Source organism: Aethalodelphis obliquidens, unplaced genomic scaffold (assembly GCF_003676395.1).
Source record: "Aethalodelphis obliquidens isolate GAN/ISIS:26980383/991018 unplaced genomic scaffold, ASM367639v1 scaffold11, whole genome shotgun sequence".
NCBI lineage: Eukaryota > Metazoa > Chordata > Mammalia > Artiodactyla > Delphinidae > Aethalodelphis > Aethalodelphis obliquidens.
In genome coordinates this window covers 36,101,270-36,127,550 of record NW_020837955.1, presented here as the reverse complement: position 1 = coordinate 36,127,550, position 26,281 = coordinate 36,101,270, and the positions used below count along the sequence as shown (strand labels likewise).

General features: G+C 44.4%; 1 protein-coding gene across 1 annotated transcript; it reads left to right on the top strand.

Annotated features, from left to right (window-relative positions):
• The first annotated feature begins 5,970 nt into the window (after window positions 1–5,970).
• Window positions 5,971–20,292, top strand: NSMCE4A (NSE4A component of SMC5/6 complex). Its single transcript, XM_027112813.1, has 11 exons — window positions 5,971–6,332; window positions 7,048–7,125; window positions 9,954–10,084; window positions 12,312–12,463; window positions 14,667–14,766; window positions 15,516–15,606; window positions 16,451–16,545; window positions 17,703–17,751; window positions 18,481–18,575; window positions 18,666–18,752; window positions 20,128–20,292. The coding sequence occupies exons 1-10, from the start codon at window positions 6,041–6,043 to the stop codon at window positions 18,738–18,740; spliced, it is 1,158 nt and encodes a 385-aa protein (XP_026968614.1). The 5' UTR covers window positions 5,971–6,040; the 3' UTR covers window positions 18,741–18,752; window positions 20,128–20,292.
• Window positions 20,293–26,281: the final 5,989 nt, after the last annotated feature.

The window sequence follows — 26,281 nt, the reverse complement described above, 5'->3', positions numbered from 1 at the left end:
TGAAATTATTTTAAAACAAATTACTTTTTGTAAATGGTGATACTTGTGCTCTCAGGCCACCTGATCTAATTATATTAAAACCAAGTGAGGCGAGATATCAGAAGTCAGGATTGGGAGGGACTTCCCTGGCGGTCCAGTGGTTAAGACGCCGCGTTTCCAATGCAAGGTGGCAGGTTCAATCCCTGGTCGGGAAGCTAAGATCCGACATGCCGCATGGCACAGCCAAGAAAATTAAAAACAGAAAAGAAAAGAAAAGAAATCAGGATTGGGAAAATATGCCTCTAAAGGCTGCCGGCTTCTCTGGGCAGATGCAGCTATTTCTGGAAAGTTCCAAAAAGCAAAACTTGAAATTGCCATGCACTGGCAACAGTTTATGTAGCATTTACATTGTATTAAAGCTGTTTACATAGCATACATTGTATCAGGTATCATAAGTCATCTAGAGATGACGAAGTATATAAGATGAGTGCAGGTTATCTGCAAATGCTGTGACATTTTACATGAGACTTAAGCAAACTCCGATTTTCGTATTCTTGGGGATCCGGGAACCAATCCCCCCTCGGATGCTGAGGGATGACCGTATACACCTTTCTCTGGGTTCATGCATGCATGTTGCATATCTAAGTACAAGCAGCCCCTCTGCTCTCTAGCCAAATTGCGTCAAAGTAGGTGCTTCCTTTGCTGTCTGTGCCCAGGTGGGAATTGCTAAGGAGCTGTGCATACCCTTCCCTCCTGCATTGTCTTGTGTCTCGGGCACCCTGACCCAGAGGTCTTGACAATAAAGGCAGGCGTGTCCCAATCCTGGGCTCAGTTTCCTCTCAAAAGCTGTTGGATCAGTGTCTAGGCTTAGGGGAGATGCTAGGGAAAAAAAGAAGTCTCTAGATCTGAAAAGTTCTACCCTGCCCCCCAGAACTTTGAATGGCTGTTTCCTTCTCATTATTTAGTTCTTAACTGACATGTCAGCTTTTCAGAGGGGCCTTCCCAGACCCCAGCTAGAGTAATCCCCTAGACCCCTCACTGCCTAATCACTCTTGGCCAAAACACACTTTTTAATTTCCTCATGATACACCATCTGAAATTATTTATTTATTCCTTGCTTATTGTCTCTGTCCCTGATAAGCTTGCCCGCTGGTGTCTGCACTGAACAGCAGGGATCTTGTCTATCTTGCTTATGCTGCAGAGCCTGACGTTTAATGGGCACATGATGGCTTCGAGCTGAACTGCCACCGTCCAGCCCTATGCCTCTGCCACCTCCGAGCTCCCCTGCAGCCACAGGCACAGTTTTCCACCCCAAGTTCCTGGCATTTTCCCTTTTCACGAGTTTTAGCTCTCTTTTATGTTCCTGCAGAAACTTCCTTTATTTTTTGTGAGCCTAGCAGGGCCATACAAATTATAGTGTATACAGGATCGAGTTGTTTTGTAGCAGGAGACTCTCAGAGTGTCTGTTCTGACACATCTGTGATCATTTTTTCACCTTTGCACAAAGCAGTTCCCAAATACCAAGCATCAGGCTTTGGGCTCTGATGCCCCAGCTGCCTTCCTCATCCTATCCTGACTCTCATCCTGTGCTTCTTTCCATCTCAGCTGAATGACCTTGACTGCCATGGAGGTCAAAATTCTTGCCTGGGTCCTCATCCTTTCCTTCCTAGCACTTGACACAGCAGCAGTTATACAGTTATCTCTGTCTTCATTTTCTTGATGTCTGACTTTCTCCAAAAACTGTAAACTCCACGAGTGCAGGACCTTGTCTGTTGTCTCTGCTACTCTATCTCCAGTATCTAGCACGTGGCTCAGCACATGGTGGGCACTCAGTAAACATTCATTAATAAATGAAGCACCAGGAAAAGGGGCAGATTTTCATCTCAGATTCATGTAACTGGCAGCACAGCAGGAGCTGTGAAAGAACCAGGGCATTGAAAGTTTTCACTAACTTCCCACTTTGCCTGGAAGCCTGGCAGAGTAGGGGCACAGAGATTTCCTGGAGAGACATACCGAATATCGAACAACAGCAAGTGACACGTTTATGACGCCAGCCCTAAACAACACGTTGTTGATGCTCCAACTCAGCCGCGGCTGGACATACACGGCCACCAAGTCCAGAGTTCCTGGCACCAAATCAGATCTCACCAGGAGGATCTCACCTGTAGTTGGCTGTCTTCCTGAGAGGTGATGTTGCCAGAACCATTATAAACTTTTTTTCCTACCTGAGAACGTACATGTTTTCCCATTTGATTTGCAAAAAGGCTGGTAACCAGCTACAGCCTGGAGGAGAGTCCATGCCACTAGGGGACCCATTGTCTTCGTTCCTGCCCCACCTTTGATTCTTTTCCTGCATTGCCCCTCTCTGCCTGGTGTTCATCAAGTCCTGGTTACCAGATAGCACCCCCTTTTGTCTACACCTCATCTTGCAGTTCCTCATTGTCGTGCCATGGTCTTTGGGAGGGTGATCCAGAGGCTTCATCTCCAGGAAGAGAGGACGGAGTCCACACGGCTCTTCTCACCACACTGTTCTCCACCTCATCATCTTGAAATACTCTTTGTTCCTGATTATCAAATGTGACCCTCTGTGCTACTCAGGCTTTCTTGTTTCAGGCACAGTTCCAACTTTCTGAATCCAGCTGGTGGCACATGTTAGGAGTCTCTATTTTTTGGTACTAGAATCTAAACCAAATTGGCTTCAGTAAGAAAGAAATGTATCACTTGTACGGTTTTGTCTACACATAACAGAACACCCGATGAAAAGCGGTGTAAGCAGTGAGGACATTTATGACTTCCCGGAACAAGACGTCCAGAGGAAGGGCAGTTGCATCACTGGTTCAGCAGCTTGGTTATGTCAACAAGGACGTGGACTCTTGCTGCCTTGTGAAGTTAATTTGTTCATTTGTTCTCACATGGTCACAAGATGGCTGCCACATTTTGAGAAACACATGTGGACATGATACTTTTGGCTAAATAGGAACATTTCCTCTTGGTGTTTATTTTTATTGTGGAGAAGACATTTTTGAGAAGACCTTCCATAGGTTTCTCCTTAGTCCCATTGGTCAAGATCGGGCCACATTCCATCACAGGTACCAAGGAAGTTCGGAGGAAAGGTGAATATCTGTGTTTTTTTTTTGGCTTCTATGGTGGAAAATGAGCTCCGACAGTAAAGAAGAAGAGATGGGGAAGCAGAAACAGAAAATGTTTCCCAGTGTCCCTTACAGTTAGGTCGGGCCATGTGACCAGACCTGACCAATAGACTGCAAGCAACAGTGACGTGCCATTTCTGGTTGAGGCAATGAAGCCAATGCTTACTTCAAGACTTCTGGTTTCACAAGAAAAATTATACCTATTTGGTTAAGGCACTACAGTGGGGTTTCTATTATTTTTAGCTGAACAGACGCTGATACACCCTTTACCCACCAACCTGGTTATTGTCCTTTAGTCCTCACCCCTACCTCACATCCATCCCGATCTTCCTTGGCCGTGTTCTTCCCAGAGACTGATGTATGGACTACATCACACAGGTTCTCTTGCCCTGTGGCTTCATGTTGGCATCAGCCAATGGGAGGTAAGCACAGGGGAGATGTTGAGAGAGAGAGACCAGGGTATTTCAGCTCCCACTTCCTCTTTGCCTAGCACTTTCTCTTTTCCTGGCAGAGCTGCATCCCTCTGGGACCAGAGCTCCTGTCTGATGGACCCTTCTTCGTGGCTTTAGCCCTCATGGGGCTCTGCTAACACTGCTTCTTCCTCTGACCTGCCAGGCCCAGAAGTGGTAATGACTTCCCAGTGTCACTCATCCTGGGTGCCTGTATAAGTTTCCTAGGGCTACTATAACAAATTACCACAAACCTGGTTTCCAATTTGTCTATTTTTTCCTTGGTTGCTTGAGCTTTTGTTGTCATATCTAAGAAACCACCTAATCCAAGGTCACAAAGGTTTACTCCTATTTTGCCTCTAGGAGTTTCATAGTATTAGCTCTTACATTTAGGTCTGATCCAATTTGAGTTAATTTGTGTGTATAACACAAGGGGCAATCCAATTTCATTATTTTGCATATGGGTATCCAACTGTCCCACCACCATTTGTTGCCAAGACTATTCTTTCCTCTTTGAGTTGTCTTGGCACCTTTTTAGAAAATCAATTGACCATAGATGTATGGGTTTATTTCTGACTTTTAATTCTATTCCATTGATCTTTATGTCCGTCCTTATGACAGTATCACAGTCTTAATTACTATAGCTTTGTAATAAGTTTTGGAATTAAGTGTGAGTCCTTCCAACTTTGTCTCCTTTTTCAAGGTTGTTTTGTCTATTCTGGGTCCCTTGCATTTCCACATGAATTTTAGGATCAGTTTCATATCTGTCTCCTGGTGAGACCCTGGAAGGCAAAGACAAGTCTCTCAGCCGTCTTTGTAACCTGCTTGGTTTGCTGAGTGTCTGGCCTATTAATACACATCAAAAGCTTGTTGAATTCAATGAAATGTTCCAGGGATTTCTGTCTGGAGTGTGGAACAAATTTCCACCTGGAAGAAGGCTAAGTATTTGTTTCAGTTCCAACGCACTGAGCTGCAAGTAGCAACTACAAAACAGTTAACGGCGGCCTAAACCACAGGGTATTTGTGGCTTACTTAACAAGGAGTCTGGAGGTAGGCAGACTCCAAGTCACTCAGCAATTCAGCCATGTCCATCTTTCCTCTCCAGTGTCCCCAGTATTCTGGTCTTTTCTCATGCTTGTCATGTCATCAGTAGTAGACGGTTGTCATCGTGCAGGCTCCATTTCCTCATGCCAGCATCACAAAGAAGAGTGAGGATGGGGGTAAAGGCTTTCTTCTCCGGAGGCTTTGTGTGTCATCCAGATGGGAAGCTCCCGCTCACGTCACTGTCCAGAACTGGATTGAGTCCTATCCCTGGCCCAATCATTGGGGAAGGGGGATGAGATCACCATGATTCATTTAGACCAATCATGCTTCATCCAATGAAGCAGGTGCCAGCGCATACCTTTCCTGAAATCCAGGTGAAGCAGGTGTGAGGTGAGACATATGTGTTGGGCAGCAATGAATAGTGCTTACTCAAGCTGACTATACCTGATTCACAAAATGGTATTTTTGTAGGCTCATGTAGTAACTCAACTTATAATGTTGTTCCTTTGAGAAAGTGTGTTCTCAACACCGAAGAGAACACTTGAGAATTGCAATACATGGAATGAAATTCCAAAATACATGCAATGAAATTCATCCATTTATCTTTAAAACTATAGGAATATAATTTCATCGTTCTTAGACCCATTTGAAGGTATTTTAGAATCTTTTAGTTTGAGGACCGATTATGAACATAAACTGTCAAGGTGTAGATATTTAGAAGCGATGGTTAACAGAGTTTACTATGAGAAAACCAAAAAAACTTGTGAACTTTTTGTTTGCTCATTAGTTCTTCTGTCCTCAAAAAGAGTGGGATTGCCAGCTGTTTATAAACCCCATCTGGTCCCCCCAAGGATGGCTCAAGGAACTAAGTTCACAGATAGTGGCAGAATCGCCTCTCTTATCTCCAGGTCCACCGCTCATCCTGCTTAACTGCAGGAGCCTCGATCAACAAACATGGGCTGCGTGCCCATGACCTGGAAATAAATGTCCCAGGTATTTCTGTCTGGCGCTTGGAATGAACTTTCACCTGGAAGAATGCTAAGTATTTGTTTCAAGGCTGTGGCTGTGTCCTGGAGAGCCAAAGAGACCCTTTCCCTGTCTGTTGGGGCCGGCACGCGGGACCAGACAACCAAGATCCTAAGCACTTTCCAGTGTGGAGTAAGTGGGATCTCAGTGTATCAAACATCAGGGGCGCGAAAGGTCAGGGGCCTGCGTTGCGCCCGGTGCCGGCCCGGCGGCGCTCTAACCACTGCGCCCCCGATCTCGTCCCCGCCGTCGGCCTCCAGCCACAGGCGTCGCTGTGCTCTCGCGCCGGCCCGGGAGCCGCGTTCCGCAGGGAGCAAGCGCTCGCGCAGAGCAGGGGTTTCAGTTTCTGGCGCGAACTTCCGCCGTTGCGAAGTTGCAGGGCGGCTTGGCGCGATGTCTGGGGACGGCAGCGGCCGCCGGTCCGAGGGCCGGGGCCGGGGCCGCGACCCGCACCGTGATCGCACCTGCTCCCGCTCCCGATCGCGCTCCCCGCTGTCGCCCGTGTCCCGCCGCGGCGCCGCGCCCGAGCGCAGGGAGGCCCCGGAGCGCCCGAGCTTGGAGGAGACGGAGCCGTCGGATTCCGGGGACGAGATGATGGACCCGGCGAGCTTGGAGGCGGAGACCGACCATGGCCTGTGCCGCCAGATCCGCCATCAGTACCGGGCGCTCATCAACTCGGTCCAACGTAAGGCGGGGCGGCGCGGGCGCGGGCGCGGGGCGGCGCGGGCGCGGGGCGGCGCGGGCGGCGGCCGGGGCCAGCCCTGCGCCGCCTGGCCGCGCCTCGATTGGCTTGCGAGGCGCTCGCATATCCGTCGTGCGGATATCGCTGCACGACCTTGGCCGGGGCGCGCAGGTCCCAGAGGAGCAGGACGACACCGCCGGAGGCCAGGCGCGGGCGGGCGCTCGTGCGAGCCCAGGTGGTCGAGAAGGGGGAGAGACGGCACGCGGAGCCTGGGCTCCTTCTCTTGCATCCAGCGGTTCCCAGCGAGCGCTCGCCCGCCCGCGGCAGCGTCGCCCGTGAACTGTCAGAAATTCAAATTCCCGGACCGCACTCCAGACCTATCCAGTCTGAAACTCTAGGTGGCCCAGGGGATCCTGTGGCTTGCAGAGTTTGAGAACCACTGTTAGCAGCGCTCCTCAGAGGCTGCAGAAGGAGTGGAGCCTTTGGGTGAAGTTTAGGGGGAGCCAAGTGGGTCCCCTTTTAAAGTTCATTCTGCTAAAGGGGTACAGTCCTCCTTCTCTCGCCTGGCCGTTTTGGTGAAAGAGATAAAGCTGTTGGAAGTAATTCCCCCGGGGAGCAGGGGGCGGGGCTTGGCTGTGTTGCTGCAGCTGGTCACTTTGTCAGCCATTTGTCAGCGAATGATGAGCACGCTTCCCAAAGCTTGTATTTTTTTAAATAGAAAACCGGGAGGATATATTGAATGCCAGCGACAAGTTAACAGAGGTCCTTGAAGAGGCCAACACCCTGTTTAATGGAGGTAATTCATTATTTTATGTATGGAAGCTTTGTGTTATCATATGTTTTAGGATAATTTTCATTAGTTTTACATAAGAAGCGAATTATCGACATCAGACAACTCCCACATTTATAATAGTGCGTAACTAGTTTTGGAATCTTTTTCACTGTAGCACTACTTCTACTTTTATTGTGCACTTACCATTCCCTAAGCATATAGTAAGGACTTTACATGAAATTTGGGGAGGTGGGGGGCTGTGTCTGACAAAGCCCCCCAGGTGGTTCTGTTGCTTGTTCAAATTTGAGAACTTTCTGTGTATTATCTTTCTACTGTATTGACTGCTGTATCCCCAGAATGCATTGGTTGAATGGATGAATTAAAAAGAAAGGACTGAGCTGGACCTTGACGTCCTGTTTCTTTCCCTGTCCTCCCGACCTCCCCTCCCTCAGCTCCTTCCTCTTGGTCCACCTGTAACCCAGTAGGGGTAGCCATGTCTACAGGTGGCCCTGTTGGTCTCTGATGGGGGGAGGGGTGTGAGAAAGAGAGAGAAATCTCAGCACTGAACTCTAGACCTGTGTTGCAGAAGGAGGAGGCGCTAACAAATAATCTTGGTTTGAATGAAAAGCAGCAGCAGTGTTAGTGGTAAGAGTAGTCTGTCTGTCTGAAGACAGAGGACAGGTCAGAGAGGCCCCTGATGTGGGCACTGGGTCACAGAGCCCTAGGATGAGTCCCCAGACCACTTTTCCCTCCTAAGTCCATTGGGAGCGGAAAGGGAGGGTGCAGGCAGAAGCGGGTGAAGAAGCCGGCAGAGCCGGCCGCTGCCCGGACACCACGATTCCTCATGTTCTTTGAAGACCAGAATGTTTATTTCTGGTCATTCGCTAGTGTGGCTGATGTTTAAATGTCACCCACTTGCACATTTTCTATCTGTACGCTTTCAAATCTGTGTCTCTCTTGCTGTGACTGCCGCCTCCTTACCATCCCCCATCTTGGTCTACTTACCATCCCCCATCTTGGTCTACCAGTTCACCTAATTTCCGCAAACCTTCCGGAAGCCAGTCTTTCCTTTTCACCCTGTGAAATCCCTCCTCCACCCTCTAGGCTTTTCTTCTCTCCCAAGCCTAGACCCCCCCAGGCTGGCTCCTCAAGGTTACTCTTGACCCCTTCACCCCCTTATTATTATTATTCACCCAGCTTAAGAGTTGTCGATCAACAGATCGTTTCCCCCTCAGCCATTTCCACTGTGCTGGCTGGGTCACCTCTTTAAGGCAAAATTATTTACAACTGACCTGGGAGGTGGTCAGCCAGCACAGAACTCTGCATCCCCCGTAGACGTGGATCTGATGTTCTCAGTTTTAACTCTTTAGAGGCTTGGATCCATCCGTGAGAGATCTGCACTTTCCTCAGTGTGCGCTGTGACAGTGATGTGCTGGGGGGTCTAGAGCAGCCCAGGAACCCGCCCCTCTAGCTTCTGCCTCTGCCTCGTTCTCTCACTCATTGTCACTTTCGCAGTAATTCTCCTAAATTAAAACTGAGGAAAGGGACTTCGCTGGTGGCAAAGTGGTTAAAAATCCGCCTGCCAATGTAGGCGACATGGGTTCGAGCCCTGGTCCGGGAAGGTCCCACATGCTGCGGAGCAACTAAGCCCGTGCGCCACAACTACTGAGCCTGCGTTCTAAAGCCCGCGAGCCACAACTACTGAGCCCCTGTTCCACAACTACTGAAGCCTGTGCACCTAGAGCCCGCGCTCTGCAACAAGAGAAGCCACCGCAATGAGAAGCCCGCACACCACAACGAAGAGTAGCCCCTGGTCGCCACAACTAGAGAAAGCCCGCGCTCAGCAGCGAAGACCCAATGCAGCCAATAAATAAATAAATATTTTAAAAAATTGTGATAATGTTAAAAAAAAAAATGAAAATGATGTATAAATACAAAGCCTGGAGTCAGTAAGTTCACCAGCCTGAGGAATGTTCGGGAAATAGTAATTCAAACGAAATGGCCTTGGGGAGTGAGCCAAGCAAAGGTATTTGTGTATTTGTCTCTTCTTGGGTGTCTTTTCCATTTGTCTTTGCCGGTGTTCCTGGAGCGCTTTTTACACACTGCCTGTTCCCTTCGGAGTCTGATTAAACCCATTCCTCTCAGCCCTGCTGTTTCCCCCAGTGGACCTTTCCCTCACCTCCCCAAACTTCCTCCTCGGTTTCCCTGCCCCATTCCCTTCTTCTGTCCTATTTAAATCTTTTTCTGCCTATAGCTTATCTTAAATCCCATGCCCTCTGTCAAACGTCTTGGGATCGTCCATCCTCAGCGGTCACGGCCCTGCTGCCTGTAGACTGTTCATTTGGTGGTGCTCGTGCTGCCAGGTAGAGGCTGCATCTTCTGCTGCCGGCCCCGCACCTAATTTCACCTGAGGCTCCTTGACCACTTACCTGTTGCTGGTTGGCAAACCACCACGCCCAGCACGGTGCCTTACACATAGCAGGCATTCAGTTTGACTTACATCATCAGCGCGGTGTTAACAGTGGCTGGGATGGGTTGCTGGAGTCCAAGGGAAAAGCCGGTGTTGGAGATGATGGAGGTTTTGTTAAGCTGGGGTTGTTACGAGATTGCGGTTCAGTTCCCGGGAGTAGGAAAAGTGCAGAGGGAGCTGGCTTTTAGGAAGACTGGTTAGCTTTGATTTCAGATTTTGGTGAGCTGGGCAGGGGAACCAGTTTTTAGACGGAGATGGATGACGTTTGAGATTTTTTTGGTCCCGTGGGAAATGCGGAGTAAGTGTAGTTGGAAGTTTTGGGAAAATACCTGTGGATAATGTGTATGTTGTAATGTGTGTGTTTTCCTTCTTTTTTGAATAGTGTCCCGAGCAAGAGAAGCAGTCCTAGACGCCCACTTTCTTGTTTTGGCTTCAGATTTGGGCAAAGAGAAGGCAAAGCAGCTGCGTTCTGATCTGAACTCGTTTGATATGTTAAGATATGTCGAAACCCTAGTAAGTTCAAAGCTACAGAATCTTAATAAAAAATGCTTCATCTGTCACATATTGTATAATTATCTACTTTGCTTATATCCATATGCAAATGGTTTTCACTTCATTTTTCCTTTTTTGGGCCTCAGATTCCTCCAAAGAGATCTTACCAAATTAAACAGATGACAGTCGAGCTCTGTGGTGGAATCTAGGTTGGCAGCTTAGAGCAGTTTGAAAATCTCCTAGCCTTCTAAGACTCTGGGCGCTATGTTTATTTCAAATGGCCATGTTTTTCCTCACTCAGCTGTCAGTTCATAAGTGTTCCAGCTTATTCTCAGTGACCTAGGACGTTTGTCCCAGGCTGGGCAAAAGCCCACACTGCAGGTGGCAGAGTTCAGCTGGAGATGACAGGTCTGGTGGAGGGGCCATGTTTTGATTTGTCTTTGAGAATATTTCAGAACCATCCGAATATGATTGGGGTTCTGCTTTTGGTTTTTTGTTGTTGTTGTTGTTTTGTTCACCTGTCTTTGCCTCTTAATACGTTTGAATGGCTGTTACCTGAAATTTGGAAACTTTTCCTTGATGGATTTACCAAAAAAAAAGCACAAGGAGACTAACTTTGTACCTTACTCTGTTGTCTTTTTTTCCTTGGTTGTACTTTGAGCCAACCTGTATCCTAGCATTTCTGCTAGGACATTGATTTTCTGACCAAATGTTTGTTAAAAGGTTATTAAAATGATTTAGTACCATGAGGCCTGACCAGATAAAGTATTTTGTAAAGGTATGAGGCAGACGAGGTTTTCGTTGTTTCTAAAACCTTAGATTTTTTTAAAATTTAAATTTACTCTACTTAAATTTTAAACCTTAACATTTTCTTTTTTAACAACTTTTAAATTTTGACGTATCATGCATTTTGGAAAATGCACACTAATGTATAGCTCAATAAATAAAGTTAACTATGTATTGGGTAATCTTTTTAAAAATTACTTTTATTTATCAGGGTGAGCTTTGTACTTTAAATAACATATCAAAATAAATTCCAGAAGTCTTAAAGCAGTCCATATAAAACCTGAAATTAATAGCTGTCTAGTCTCTGGGAAGGGAAGATCTTTTCAAGTATGACACTAAATAAAAAGACTATAAAGAAAAGATCGGTAGATTTGACCAGACAGAAATTGAAATGTGTCCCTCCAAGCGTGCGGCGGTGGGACAGGGCAGCAGGAGGATGGAGTGGAGCTGACCACGCCTCTCTGATCGGGTTCTGGCAGGCTCTTTTCTTCAAAGTTTAACTGCCTTTAATGGGTGAAGCTCTCTGAGGGTTTTTGATTACTGTTTATATATGATACTACCATTTTAATTTGATAACCTCTAGGCATTTCATAATTTTATAGTGTAATAAAAGTGTACTTTCATAAAAGCAAATTTAATGTAATACACTCTCTGTAAGATAGCTTCAGGTAACAGAATTATTAGACTTCCGCCAACTCTTCCCAGGAAGGCGGTTTTAAGATGAACAATTCTCTCCCTGACGCTAGGCCCCTGCTCTCTGGAAATGCTGAGATACGAGCTGAATAGAGGTCTCCAGGAGGTTGGCTGAAAAACGAAAATCCAAAGCCAGCTAAACTTCCCTGTTCTGTCTCAGAACTTTTGCTTGGGGATGGCATGTCATATTTTTATGCTAATTCAGCTTTGCTAATACTTTAAAAGTGAACTACGGGTGATCGGAAATTCCCGGTGGGCTTAGTTCTGGTCCGTCCACCCCTCAGCCTGCAGGGGGCTAGAGCAAGGTTTCTCAGGCTGGGCACGCAGGACATTTTGGGCTGGCTGAGTCTTTGTTGTGGGGGCCTGTTGTAGGATACTGAGAGCATCCTGGCTTCTGCCCACCAGCTGCCAGTAACGCTGCCCTCTCCGCCTCCCCCCAACCCAGTTGTGACAGCCAAAAATGTCTCCAGACATGAAGCCAAAAGACCCCTGCGGGGGCACGGGGGGTACAGAATCACTCTGGTGAGAACCATTGGTCTGGATCATCTCGCTTTCTTACCAAAAGGTTCTGAGTACATTGAGGAATATTTTCTGCCACAAAGAAGGTACCTTTGAAAATAGGAATTTATAATAAGAAATTTAGCCAACGTGTTAGGACAGCAAAAACAGACTTTGCCTCTGGCCTGTTGTTTAGTGATAGAGACGACTGGGTACGGTGAATGATTGCTTGTGGCTTAACTGGGGTTTTTGTTTCCCTTCGTTTTTGTAGCTGACACATATGGGTGTAAATCCGCTAGAAGCTGAAGAACTCATCCGTGATGAAGATAGTTCTGATTTTGAATTCATAGTCTATGACTCCTGGAAAATATCAGGCAGAACAGCAGAAAACACCTTTAATAAAACCCATACATTCCACTTTCTGTAAGATTATTTTAAAAATCCGACACACCAGCCATTTGTAAACCTTAAATTGTTTTTTATTGTAGGGGCAAAAATTCTTTGGTATTGTGGAGGTGACGATCATGATGACGTTGTTTGGAGACTTTCTAAACTTTGATTTAAAAGCCCATAAAATCTTGATGTGGATGGACCCTCATCCTGCTTAATTTAAGGAGGAAAGGCCGTGGGCTGGTACCTCCTTACCAGGGCGCCCTGCTGGCTCCTTAGCTTTCTTTCTTTTATTTTCTTTTTTATATTTATTTATTTACTTACTTATTTGGCTGTGCCGGGTCTTAGTTGCTCCTCTGCTTTCTGGCGTGGCAGACTTTGGGTCTGTGGCATAATGTCTGGCTTTGTTTTATCATCTTTAAAGTCCTTATCAGGTAGGAGGATGATACCTCCTATGAAAGATGTCTTAAAATTCTACCAGTATATGTAAAGTGCCATTTATTATATATAGTTTCCTGTTAGATGATCTCTGACTTATGTCTGAAGACTGCTTGAGTCACTATCACATAAACTGCCTAGTTCAGTTTTTGGATACAACTCTAATTTTGAAAAGCTTTTCTTTATACTCAGATGGAATTGGCTTCTGTCTCAATTTCCCAGCTCAGCCCTATGGAGAAGCTAAGAACAGCTCTTACTGGTTCTTCTGTGAGGCAGCCTTTAAATACATAGTAGATAACTTCTCTGGGGTAAGCACGCAGGTGGTTTCTTCCTTAAGTGGATAGCTCCAGGGCATCTGTCTATTCTGATTACCCTTCTAAACCTTCTGAGATTGGTAGTGTCTGTTAGAAGGCTTTGGAGATGCAGATGTGGTCCGTCTGGGGCGTGGGGCCCGGCATCTGTTTTTAACAAGACTTCCCTTAACTCAAGTGCCCAGAACCGCTGTATATTACAGCAAAAAGGTCAAGCTTCCTTACTATAGGAAAAGTCCAAGTCTTTTTTGCTGCTGAGTTCTAGGCTGTGTCATAAATCCTAGGATCTAAAGATAGCCTTTTGTTGTGTGACTTAACATTTATCTCATGATGTAGCTCAACTTGCAGCCGCAATGATTTATGTATGGCTTTGCAGCCTTGCACTTGCTGTTTGTTCCCTTGGCCTGCAGTGTCCTTTCCCCTTTTTTTTTCCATCTGGTAAGGTTTACTTCTCCCACAGGCACCAGCTTGGAAGCCTCCAGTGACTTCTCTAGACAGAGGTATCAGTGTAGGATCAGTTTTCCCAACCAGACCCCTCCCGTGTCTGGGTAGATCTCTCTGTCCAAATGCTCTCATAGCACTTGAGTAATACTCCACTACAGCACCACAGGATCTACCATATTATGTGGAAATGGACCTTTGTGCGTGAATATTTATCTGTCCATCTCTACTGTATACTTTGATTTCCTCAAGTGTAGGGCCCACATGGGTCTAAATTCTCTGGGCCTTGGTTTCTGCATGGTACCTCTGTAGGGCTTTTTTGGAAGGTGGAGGGAATCCAAATGGGAAAGGAATCCCTTGGCCTCTGCCTGACCTGTTATCTCCTAAGACAGGTGTGTTCTGGATTCCCAGGCTGTGGGCCTCTGCCCTGGCACCCCCAGACCAAAAGGCTTTTAAATTTTAACCCCAGTGGAGCTGTTCGTTCCCTTCCCCTGATCTCTGAAGTTGGCTTTGTGAAACAGACAACAGGCTAGCTGGGAGGACCACAGGCATATTCACCGGCTTACTGTTCAGAGTAAAATACGAATGTGTTGAGGAGGTATCTGTGATTGAGGCGAGCTCCTAAGAATTCTTTTAGACACACAGAGGGAGCAGAAAGGGTGTTACAAACCTGACACAAGAGTCTTGGTCTGATGTCACTCATACATCACTGATGCCTGGTTGCGAATTTGACTATGCCATGAGAACTGCTTTCAGTTAGTGGAATTAGTTTGTTTTAAAAACAAACAAAAGGGCTTCCCTGGTGGTGTGGTGGTTGAGAGTCCGCCTGCCGATGCAGGGGACACGGGTTCGTGCCCCGGTCCGGGAAGATCCCACATGCCGCGGCGCGGCTGGGCCCGTGAGCCATGGCCGCTGAGCCTGCGCGTCCAGAGCCTGTGCTCCGCAACGGGAGAGGCCACAGCAGTGAGAGGCCAGTGTACCGCAAAAAACAAAAACAAAAACAAAAAACCCCCCAAAAAAAGACATGAGAGCATATTTTTCATTAGGTTGGGTTCAATACAAGGAGAGTGCCCCGTGCCAAAGCCACGAACCGAGCGTTCCAGAAAAGTTCGGATGATAGAAGAGCAGCAGGCAATGCCTGACGAGGTTTGTTTCTTCACATGTTGCCTTTTAACACACCTAATTTCAAATAGCCATTAATACGATATACATGTACTTTGGCCAACTTTTCTAAGCTTTAGGGTCTGGAGTCAGGTTCTGTCACTTAAAAGTAACCATTTAATGTTTGAATCATTTTTGACATGTTTAAGCCTTTAAACATTTTATCGGATTGACCACTTGTCTTAGTTTTAACTCATTTCTATAGTTTGGATTCGTTCTCCCAAACCAGGGTTTCTTAACCTCAGTGCTGTCAGCATTTGGGCTGGATAATTCTTGGTTGTGAGAGGCTGTCCTGGGCATTACAGGATGTTTAGCAGCATCCTTGGCCTCTTCCCACTAGATGTTAATAGCATCCTCTCACTCCCCCTGCCCCACCCCAAGTATGACAACCAAATGTTAGCAAATGGCCCATCAGTGGGGTGGGGGAGGGGTGGTGCACAGTCACTCCCGGTTGAGAACCACTGTTCTAAAGTATCCCTTTTGTAGTTTGCTATTTTATGTTCAACCTGAAAATGGTTGATTTGGTAATGCTACTCTTCTATTAGAAAATTAATATGAAAATGTTACTAAAACCAGAAAAATCTTTTTTAACTATTAGTTGTAAGATGGGGATAAAAACTGCTAGCAATCCCAGATAAAAGATATTTAGAGGAGTTTGGCCATGTAAGAGAGCAGAAAAGGTTAATAGGCAGACAAATAGGTCAGTCTGCTTGATAACGACTTTATATTTTCAGTTAAAAAGAATGGAAGAATCTCATCAAGAAGCAACAGAAAAAGAAGTAGAAAGAATCTTGGGATTGTTGCAAACGTATTTTCAAAAAGATCGTAAGTATGATACCAAGCTCAAAAGGGAGCAACTTGTATTTATCAGGCCTGTGTCACTTTCAGTGAGAAGTTATTTTTATTCAAAAGGCATATATGTAATGTTTGAATCATTTTGATTCTTTCTTGACGTACGTCTTTAATGAGGCTTCTCCTCTCTAGAAATTCCATGAGAACATTGGTGTAGTAAATTCTCATTTTTATCTTTAGAAGGTGGGATATTTTTTCTGTTACAAAATAATACATGCCATAGAAGTGAGAAAAGTAAAAAGTCAAGTACCTATTCTACTTGTCCTCACTCCTTAGAGGTTGCCACTTATAAAATGTGATGTGTATATTTTCAGATTTTCTTATGTTTATGTCATAATAAATATGCAACTAAGTAGGGATTTTTTTTGTCGTTTTTTTGCTTTTTTCAAAGCTAATCATAATATACACATTATTCTGCAATATGACTTCTCCATGTGGACATTTTCCCATATCAATACATAAGATCCCGCTTATTCTTTTCAGTGATTCCCACTGGCTGGTTGTATCATAAATATATTTAACAAATCCTCTATTAGTGGGCAAGTTCTTTATAACATTTTACTCTTGTGTAAACTGCTGGAGTGAAAAATCTTGGCACATAACTTTGCGCACATGTGCTAATATTTCTGTAGGACAGCTTACAGATTTTTAACGTGTACACAGATTGCCCTCCAGCAGGGTTGTATTGATTTCCATCCCACAACAGGATGAATGCCCATTTCCTTTCTCTGGCTGACACTAGAGAGTATTGGTCTTAATTGATAAGCAAAAACAACTTTTCCTGTACTGAAGCATTTTTTTCCTCTTTTGTCTGTAGCTGATACTCCGATGTCCTTCTTTGACTTTGTGGTTGATCCACATTCTTTTGCCCGAACAGTGGAAAACATCTTTCATGTTTCTTTTATTATAAGGGTAAGATTTAAGATTATTTCTCTAATTGTTTTTATATGCTTTTAAAAGGGTAAATAATAACAGGTATAGATGCGAGCTGGCAAAGGAATTTGTACTAACCAATAAGTGTTTTAGACCCATTGTAGCAAAACATTGACAAGTCATAGGCAGAAGGAACTAGCTAAAAACTTACATGCTTGCTTTTACATTATAGAAATTTTTTAGAGAAAGAATTGGCAAAATTTGAATATGGAACTTATAGATTAGATAACTGTATGATGTAAATGTTAAATTTCCCAAACTTGGTAGTTGTCATGTTATGTACGAGAATATTCTTGTTTTCAAGAAACATACACTGAAGTCTTAGGGAAAAGGAACAGATTGTCCATCACTCATAAAAATTAATATATATAGAGAGAAAGCAATAATGTAAATATGGCAAAAGTCAAACAATTGGTGACTCTGGGTAAAGGATATCTGGGAGGTCTTTACAGTAGTCTTGTAACTCTTAAGTTTGAAGTAATTTCAAACTAGATGGTTTAGGAAAAAAAAAAAAGTACTCAGAAATGTACTTTGAGAATTTGCTCTAGGCTGTCTTTAGTCTTCTGTCAGGTTGCATTCCTGCACTTGTAAGATGAGTTCGATTTTCATCTTACGCAAAAATCTTGTATCGACCAAAGTATTTTTCCAGAAATGATAACAAAGGCATATTTTGTCAATGGTAAATGGTAGAATTATGCATTGTAAAATGTGGATATTCAGGAGTTCCCTGGCTATCCAGTGGTTAGGACTCCACACTCTCACTGCTGAGGGGCCCGGGTTCAGTCCCTGGTGGGGGAACTAAGATCCCACAAGCCAAGTGGCACAGACAAAAAATAATAATAAAAATAAAAAGTGGAATATTCAAAAAGTATGAATCAGTCAAAGAGTCAAGATGGTTACAGTTTTATTTAAGAGCTCCTCAGGATGCGGTTGTAAAAGAGCTGATTAGAACCTGAGGGATACCCCGTGTCGAGAAAGACGTTAGAGGAGGCTTGTCCATATAAACTCCTCATTGTTACAGTACCCTTTGATTGTCTAAGGTTTAGAATTTTCTAATTGAGTAATTTTTTCATCCAGTGGTTATAGGTTTTGAATCTAAATTTTAGTCTTCTCCTAAAATCACATTTGTGTTTTAGGATGGGTTTGCAAGAATAAGACTTGACCAAGACCGACTGCCAATAATAGGTAAATGATTCTATGTTCAGAAAAATTAGTTTTAGAGAAAGTGTACTTGTTACTAGAGTTTGTGAAATGTATTTTATTAAATGTAAACTAGTTTTTATTTTAGGTAACAAACTTTACCATGCTGTGTCTTCTTCAACTAACTGAAAATGCTGAAAACTGAATCATAGTTTAAAACCTATGGATTCATCTGTGTCATTGATTGAACATCTATTGCTGTGAAGACGAACAAGAAATTATACAATTTCCCTTAAATTTTAATTTAGAAAGCTTGTAATTGCAGTTATTTTTGTAGTTTCCTTCTTTCTATTTTAACCCTAATGCCAGCAGCTCGAATCTTTAATTCTTTGTGGAATGATTCACACTGTCCATTACAAGCTTTCTAAGGTCTCCTGTAGAGAATGAAGTTCTTTCATTGCACTTATGTCTTCCTTTAAAAGTTCTTAATTTCATGTTGGACCCACTAGGCCTTAGCTCTGTGCTTGGTTCATAGATATGCAGAGTTTTTCAAATGATTGGAATGTGTTATTCTACCACATTTTTTTTCTGAATGGAAGCAAACGGGACTACTTGCTATTGTAATAATACAGCACAGTAATGCATGAAATCCTAATAAATATGTAATATTCTAAGTATCTTGTCGATACAGGTTTCCTTCCTATTATTCATTGGTTTCTGTTCAGATTACCTCTTCTGACTTGATAACTTTTGAAAACTTTGTCTTTCAAACAGAGCCTGTTAATATTAACGAAGAAAGTGGAGGAATTGACCAAAACACTCAAATTAGGAATCAGGGAATTATAGCTTTGAGTTACCGTGACTGGGAGGTAATGCTCTGCATGTTGCCTTGGGCAGTTCGTCTTCAAGAATTCCTTTGCTGTAAACCCAGTGCCCAAATGTTCTTTGTTCTCTGCCAGGAGATTGTGAAGACCTTTGAGATCTCAGAACCTATGATTACTTCAAGTCAAAGCCGGCAGAGGCTAAGTGCTTGACACCAGCTGAAGGTAACATTTCCTATGGGAAGCTGCACGTATTTATTAAAGTTTTTTCTCACATTCTGGTGAAATTTGGATTTTGCTTCCCTCTAGTGCCCCATTTTTAGAACTGTGTATAACTGCTGAAAAATGCAGAACAGGACCTAGAGGTTGCAAGTTCCCTTCTTTGGATTGATTACTTTGGTGTTGTTAAGACTTGCCGTTGAAAGAGACAGAGCAGGGGTTGTTCTTGGTTTGGCTTTTTTTACGCCCAAACAAATGGATAAAGTAGATAAGTGGAATATTGAATCCTCCCATCAGTTTTGTTCATTGTCCCATTAGGTTCGCTTACTTTATAGGTACAAAGTAGAAAAGGAGGATTAAGATGGAATTACCTTGGAATGATGTTGGTAATGGGCATTTCTGAAATTTGAGTTATGCTTTTGAAGTAATTCTTCATCTTTATGGAGAACATTGCTGGGAGGAAATCTTAGTAATGATCTGTACTGCACACAGCTGTGGATGGGAATCAGCAGACTGGATTCCATTGGCTCTGCCCCTTTAAAATGTTGGGCAGGTCAATCTCACCCAGCTTTGTTTTCCTTCTCTATAAATCTATAAAATGGGGGGATTCTGAATTAGATAATTGCTAAGACTTTTTTTTCTAGCTCAAATTTTCTATGATTTGGAGAATTAAAATTAGCTTTTTAGTACTTAATGTAAACTTTTTTTTAAAGGAAAAATAGCTTTCTTTTTAAAAGAAATCAAATGTCTACTGAAACTATACATGAAACAGCATCTTTCACTTAAGCCCTCAGCTTGATTATGTATGCTCTTTATTATATTCCAATGAGATTTTGGAATTCAATTTCAAAGACAATAACATTTATTAGTAGATATTGAAGAGAGCTACTGACTTTGAGGAAAAAGGTTCAGTAACTGTTTACCTACCCTAAGATACTCATCCCCACAATATATTGGGGATTATTTGAGCATTTAAAAATTTAACAAAATATTTATCTTTTCATTGCATCCATCAATACGTTAAATTCTCTGCTACAATCCAAGTAAAATGATGGTGACCAGTGTTTTCTGATACTGTCCATGAAGGACAGAGTAAAATCACAGCATAAAGAGTAGCCAAGAATTTATACTGTAGACGTTATCTGGGTCCAAACATCTTGCGACAATTCATGTAAACTCTTAACATGTGCTTCAATTAATTGAGCTTCTTTTGTTCCAAGATAATTGAAGGAAGGAGGAGAATTCATGTAAGATATATAATGTGTGTTTACTTGGGCCCTCCTCACTGAGGAGGGGCTGGTTGTTAGATTTCATGTATGCATCTTGAATGAACTTTTATCATTTATAAACTGTTAACCGGCTATTTTCCCCCTTTTTTTAGGACTCAAGTGGATAGCGAAGTCCAAAAAGGAAAGCAGCGTATTGTATTGTACATACTGTATGATTAAACATTTTTAAAGACAGATTGTTTTTAGTAAAGTGTAGCTTTTGATAGTTAATGGGTCGTCTTTGATTAAAGGAGGTTCACTGCCGTATTCACAAATAATTGTAGTTATTCTTTATTTTCTGTTCTTGGGAAGAGTTTCTCCTTTCTCCAGTCCTGTCCCATTAGAGGTTTTAGTTAGGTTGTTAATGGCCTAAAGATCATTATGGTTCTTCGTGCATCTTTTTAGCTGTAAAGTTAGCTAGTCAAGTCAACAAATATTACGTGGCACCATATGAAATTGTTGGGTTTTTTAAGTAAAATACAGTCAAATATCAGCAATTTGATAGGATTCAGCCTGTGATTTACACACAAGAAACGACTCAGTCCCCTTTCAAGCCACGCCAGACTGCTTTGGATCCATCTTACCAGCAGTCCTCGCTTTGTACTTGAGGGCTGCTGACTGCGCAGAGAAAACCCGTACGACAGGGTGGAGAGATGCTGCTCCCGTGGGTGCAGGGCCTTCAAGTCTGTCCTTGATGTTCTCTGCGTCCTAGTTGCTTCCTTTTCCCATTCCCACACTTCTATATCCATCCTTTCTCACTCTTTCCCTCTGGTGTCAGAGGTAGAGGTGTCTCTTCTGTGGAGGCTCTGGATCTCTGCATCCTGGGATCTCTGCCGTCAGTCATTCCTTCGCTGTATCTAGCACTTTCCCTTCAACTGCGCTCACCTCTCATCTTAAAAAAATTACTGTGACCCTTCTCAAGTTACTGTCCTGTCTCCTTTTAAAATAACAATCACTTGCTGCCTCCTGTCGGTCCTCACACCATGCTGTGTAGCACCTCCTTTCCCACCATCCTACCAAGGTTCTTTATTGGTGATTCCCTTTCCAAATTGTTAAATCCGATGGATAAATGCTGTGCATTTAACACTTGAAAATTTACTTTTTGAAAACTGCACATCCTTATGTCTGATGCTTTCCCTGGTTCCCCTTCCACCACCTTACTCTCATGATTTATATCTGTATCCTGGACATTCCCGAAAATGTATCTGACTAAACTCTGCAAAGCTACAGATGCACGTAACCAATGGCTTATTGGACAGCATGTGTGGGGGCTGTTTTAGACATACGTATAAAACAGCCCCCAAATTTGTTTTCCCTGTAATTGCCGTATGGGTACTTTTACTACCTTATTTTCTCAGAGAGAAACCTAGGGTTTCTTTTCTCTTTTACTGCCACAGTCTCTACCTTTTAAGTGGTCACTAATGCCCGTGTGGTCCCTTGCTGCCACAGACTAGCCTCTGTGTCCCCCACTTCCTGTCTTCAGATCGCTTCCATATCTTCAAAACCACTTGTCAGTTTCTCAGCCATCTCCCCACTGCCTTCAGGATTTGAAACCTGAGCTCTTCAGTGATGTTCAAAGCCTCGCAGGATCAGGCCTTTTGCCTACATTTCCAGGCTCACTTCCTTCCCTCTGAACTCTAGCCCTTGCTTTCATTTTGGTTAAACAGCTCTACTGAGATATACTTTACATACTATTCTATTCACCCATTTTAAGTGTATAATTCATTGTTTTTTAGTCTGTTCATGGGCTTGTGCAGCCGTCACCGCAATCTGGTTTTAGAACATTTTTGTCCCCCCAGCCTTGGACCGGTAGCAGTCACTCACCCCTCTCCATCCAGCCTCCAGCCCCTCGGCCTAACCGACCCCTAACCTGCACTGCGTCTATAAACGTGTCTGTCTCTGTCTTCGTAAATTTGCCTATTCTGGACATTTCACATAAATGGAATCACACAGCGTGTGGTTTTAACATTTGGACTTTTCGAGCATGTGTGTTTAGAGCTGATTTTTCATTCATCTGCTTTCTACTTGTTTCAAACTCTCGTCATTAAGAAACTTAAAAGTGGTTACCTTCTGCAAACCAAGGAGGCAAAGCTGTTCTTTGGTTTTCTAACCATGTACTTTTTCATTATTTTAAAAAATTATCAACAGAAGTTATTTGGACAGGGAGATTATGGGCCACTTTTACTTCTTTAAATGTCTGAATAGAAAGAAAAAAAAAAAAAACTGGTATGTTCTCTCTTAAAGACCAAACGCATGTAACATCCCCAAAGCCTCTTTTCCTGCAGAGCGTTGTGTTCTAACAGCATCTTGTGCTGACCTCAGTTATTCGGTGCTCCTCACCCTGTCTGTTTGCAGTGGAGTTCCCGCACTGGAACTGAAATAAGTCTGTGCCCCATTTTTGAGCCGACGGTGGCCAGCAGGAGGTAGACATTGACGTTGAGTTTCTCCTAACTGCTCTGCCTGCCCGAGGACGTATTTTCCAAAATGCATTCTCAGGCCCCCACGTCCCCCATAAATTGCTGCTACCCTACTCTCTAGTCCATATTCTCAGTATAGCTTTTCATACTACAGAATTGGACATAGCTTTGTTTTACTTCTTCTATTGTTCTCTTCCCCCAGTAGATTGTAAGCCCTCTAAGGGGCTACGTCCTAGAGTCTTGGATCTCTGGCAGGGCTAGGGCTTAGGCACATGATATCCCATTAAATTTTAGGTACATTGGAGAATACAAGACAATGTGTTGTCTGCATAATAATTGTAACAGGCTTTTACACTGTCTGTCTATATTTATAGAGCGGGAGCCAGGGCTCTTTAGTCAAGATAGCTCAGAAGCTGTGGATTGCAGGTTTCTTTGTATAACAATATTTGTTCTTGTGAGCAGTGTTCACATAAAAGAACAATGAAAAGCGTAAGGAAGGATAGAGGTGTGTGATAAAGAGTTTTCAGAGGCTTGGAGTGGTAGATTAAAACACAGCCCCAAGTATTTTGTTTTGTTTTAAATTTTTATTTATTTTTGGCTGCGCTGGGTCTTCGTTGCTGCACGTGGGCTTTCTCTAGTTGCAGAGAGCGGGGGCTACTCTTCATTGCGGTGCACGGGCTTCTCATTGTGGCCTCTCTTGCTGCGGAGCATGGGCTCTAGGCGCACGGGCTTCAGTAGTCGTGGCACATGGGCTCAGTAGTTGTGGCTCATGGGCTCTAGAGCGCAGGCTCAGTAGTTGTGGCGCACGGGCTTAGTTGCTCCGCGGCATGTGGGATCTTCCCGGACCAGAGATCGAAGCTGTGTCCCCTGCATTGGCAGGCGGATTCTCAACCACTGTGCCACCAGGGAAGCCCAGCCCCGAGTTTATTTGAGAGAAAGAGTCTGTTTCTCTCCCCCTGAATGTGGGCTGATCTTGGGTGGCTTGTTTGATCAGTGGAATACAGCAGAAGTGAGCATCTGATAGGCCTCCCAGAGCCCTGAGTCGCCATGTAATAAGTCCAACTACCACGTGGCCCCGAAACTACCTAGAAAGGGGAGACAAGGCGAAGGACCAGCTAGGCTCAAGCCTCCTAGCCATCCCTGCCAAGCCATCACCTGAATGTTCCCAAGCATTTCCAGTGGTGCTGCACGGGGCAGAAAAACTGTTCAGCTGAGCTCTGCCTGAATCCCTACAGAACTGTAAGGTAAAATGAAATGGTGGTGGTTTTAATTCACAAGGTTTTAGGTTAGTTATAGAGATAGCTGAAACACTTGGGAATGCTGTGCTTGTGGTTTAACTTTTTTTTTTTTTTTCCAGTGTGATGCACTTAGAAACAACATTAGGGGATATAGGATTTAACTGCACCAACATCTATGAAGGTATGCTAGCCTAAAAAAGAAATACAATCTAGAAAATAATTTAAACTTTCTGCTTTTCTAGTTGACTTCTCAAAAATGGTGGTATACTCAAGAGCTCTCTTCGGAGTGGTTTGCAACTTTATCTTCTTTTTTTTGACTTTTCCATCAGAATAGTCACTTCCATAAGTGCTTCCTGGTAAAGCTGGACAGTTGGATAGGCTGTGACCCATTCAAATTCTTTTACTTCCTCTTTCTCCACTTGAGATTTCAGTAAAGTGGGAGCTTGTGTAGAGAGTTTCTGAGCACCTCGTCGACCATTGCTTTGCTCTGTGAGTTCTCTCCCTCAAGTCATTTGATCTTGATGCCCCTTTGTTTCTTTGCCCAGGCCACCCTGTGCTTTTTGGTCTTAGTTTTGTGTGTTTTCTGGATATTTTCAGTGTGTTCATTCTTCTCCAGTGTTAATACTTTGGGGGAAGGGATTTCATTTGAGATTTCTTGACGGTGTAGTCGACACTTGTGGTCTCTGAGGCCTCTGGCTTGTTCGGCTCAGTATACATGTTTCCGTATCTGGTTGTCCTTTATTGTATATATAGTCCATGGCACAGATCTCAAGTGGCTGTTAGCCCTGCAGGGCACTCTTACACCACGTCCCAGCTAGGGTCTCGTAATTGTTTCATGTCTTCCTCTTCAAGCCTCTTCCCCTCTCCTCCCCCTGCATTCCCTCCTAGTTGAAGACTGTGCCTTAGACATCCTTGTAAAAACAGAAGCAGCCCATCAGGAACACCGTCCTCTTCCCACTGCAGGAACAACCCCGTGCATCTATCCTGGACTCTGCCCTCCTGCCTTTACGGTGGAAACAATGCCCCTTGGCCCATCAAAAGCCAGTTCTTCCACCTGTGCTCGCGGAACTTCAAGAACTTCAATTTACCATGATCAGATTCCCTTTCCTGCTTCAAAATTTCCTGCCTACTGGATCGCTCCATCAGCATAAAAATACACTTCAGTATATATCATCTTCAAACAAAAAAGGAAAACTCTTCCTTTACTGCACATCCCCTTTTTTACTCCCCTTCACAGTGTAACTTGAAGCAGTTGCCTCTCCACTTTCTCGCCTCACGTTTTCCCTCAATCCTCTTCAGTTCGGCTTTCACCCCCATCGCTTGTCTGAGACTGCTCTCATCTAGGTCACGAGTCATCTTGTTTCTGTCCCTGTCATACTTGACTTCCCAGCAACATTCTACAGTGGTGACCACTCTCTCCTCCTTGAAATACCTTTCTTTCTTCTGGCTTTCAGGCTATAGCCAAGGGCATGTGACTAAGGCTATCTTGGACCCCCTACACTCTTCCAGCCATTAGCTGAATGTCCGCGAGTAACTGAATAGCCCCTCATTCTCTTCCTGCTTCATGGCCACCCCCTCCACCGGCTTTGCTGGTTGCCTTTTAAATGTAATGTAGGAAGATGCAGCAGAGAAACTGTCGCTTAAGATAGAGCACAGTCACACTCAGGCTTCCTTGGACGAGGACAGCCCTGATCGTTCAGGAAGTGAAGTGCTGTGTGTCAGGCACCGGTTTGGAGTGGGAGTCAGGGATGAGCGAGCCAGCCGGGCACACAGGCTGCCCTGTGCTCGCCTCAGCTTCGCCTGCCTGCTTGGCATCCCTGCTCGACTCTTCCTCCAGAGTGCTTCCTTCCGTTCCCCCTTCTCAGTCCTGTCACTTCTCAGTTCAAAACGCACCCCCCGCCCCATGGTAGCAGCCTGTAACTAGCTTCCCTGAATCCACACTTTTCTCCCTCTGTCCCCAGCCCCATCAGACCGATCACACATACAGCAGCCAGAGCGATCTCTGTATTCCATAAATCTGAGCACATCGCTTTCCTGCACAGAAACCTGGGATAGCGTCTTACTGCTTTCGGGAGAAAATCCCCAATTCCAGTATGGCAGCCATAAGCTGGTTCCTGTCTGCGTCTCCAAACAGGCTTCTCAAGCCGACTGCTCCTTCTGCTGCAGCCACGCTGACTTTTCCTGTTTGAGTATTTTCACGTTCTTCCTTTATATACTCCCAAACACATAATATAGCAGCTCTGACTAGGGTTTTTTTTTTCTTTTTTTCTCTTTTCTTTTGCGGTACGCGGGCCTCTCACTGTTGTGGCCTCACCCGTTGCGGAGCACAGGCTCCGGACGCGCAGGCTCAGCGGCCATGGCTCATGGGCCCAGCCGCTCCGCAGCATTTGGGATCCTCCCGGACCGGGGCACGAACCCGTGTCCCCCACATCGGCAGGCGGACTCTCAACCACTGCGCCACCAGGGAAGCCCCTGACTATGGTTTTTAGGTTTTAGCCTGTGTCACTTCTTCAGACCTTCTACATACTCATTCAAATAAAATCCCATCTTTTCATGACACTTCTCACAATCTGTGGTAACTATTTAATGTCCACATCCCTCACTAGACTAAG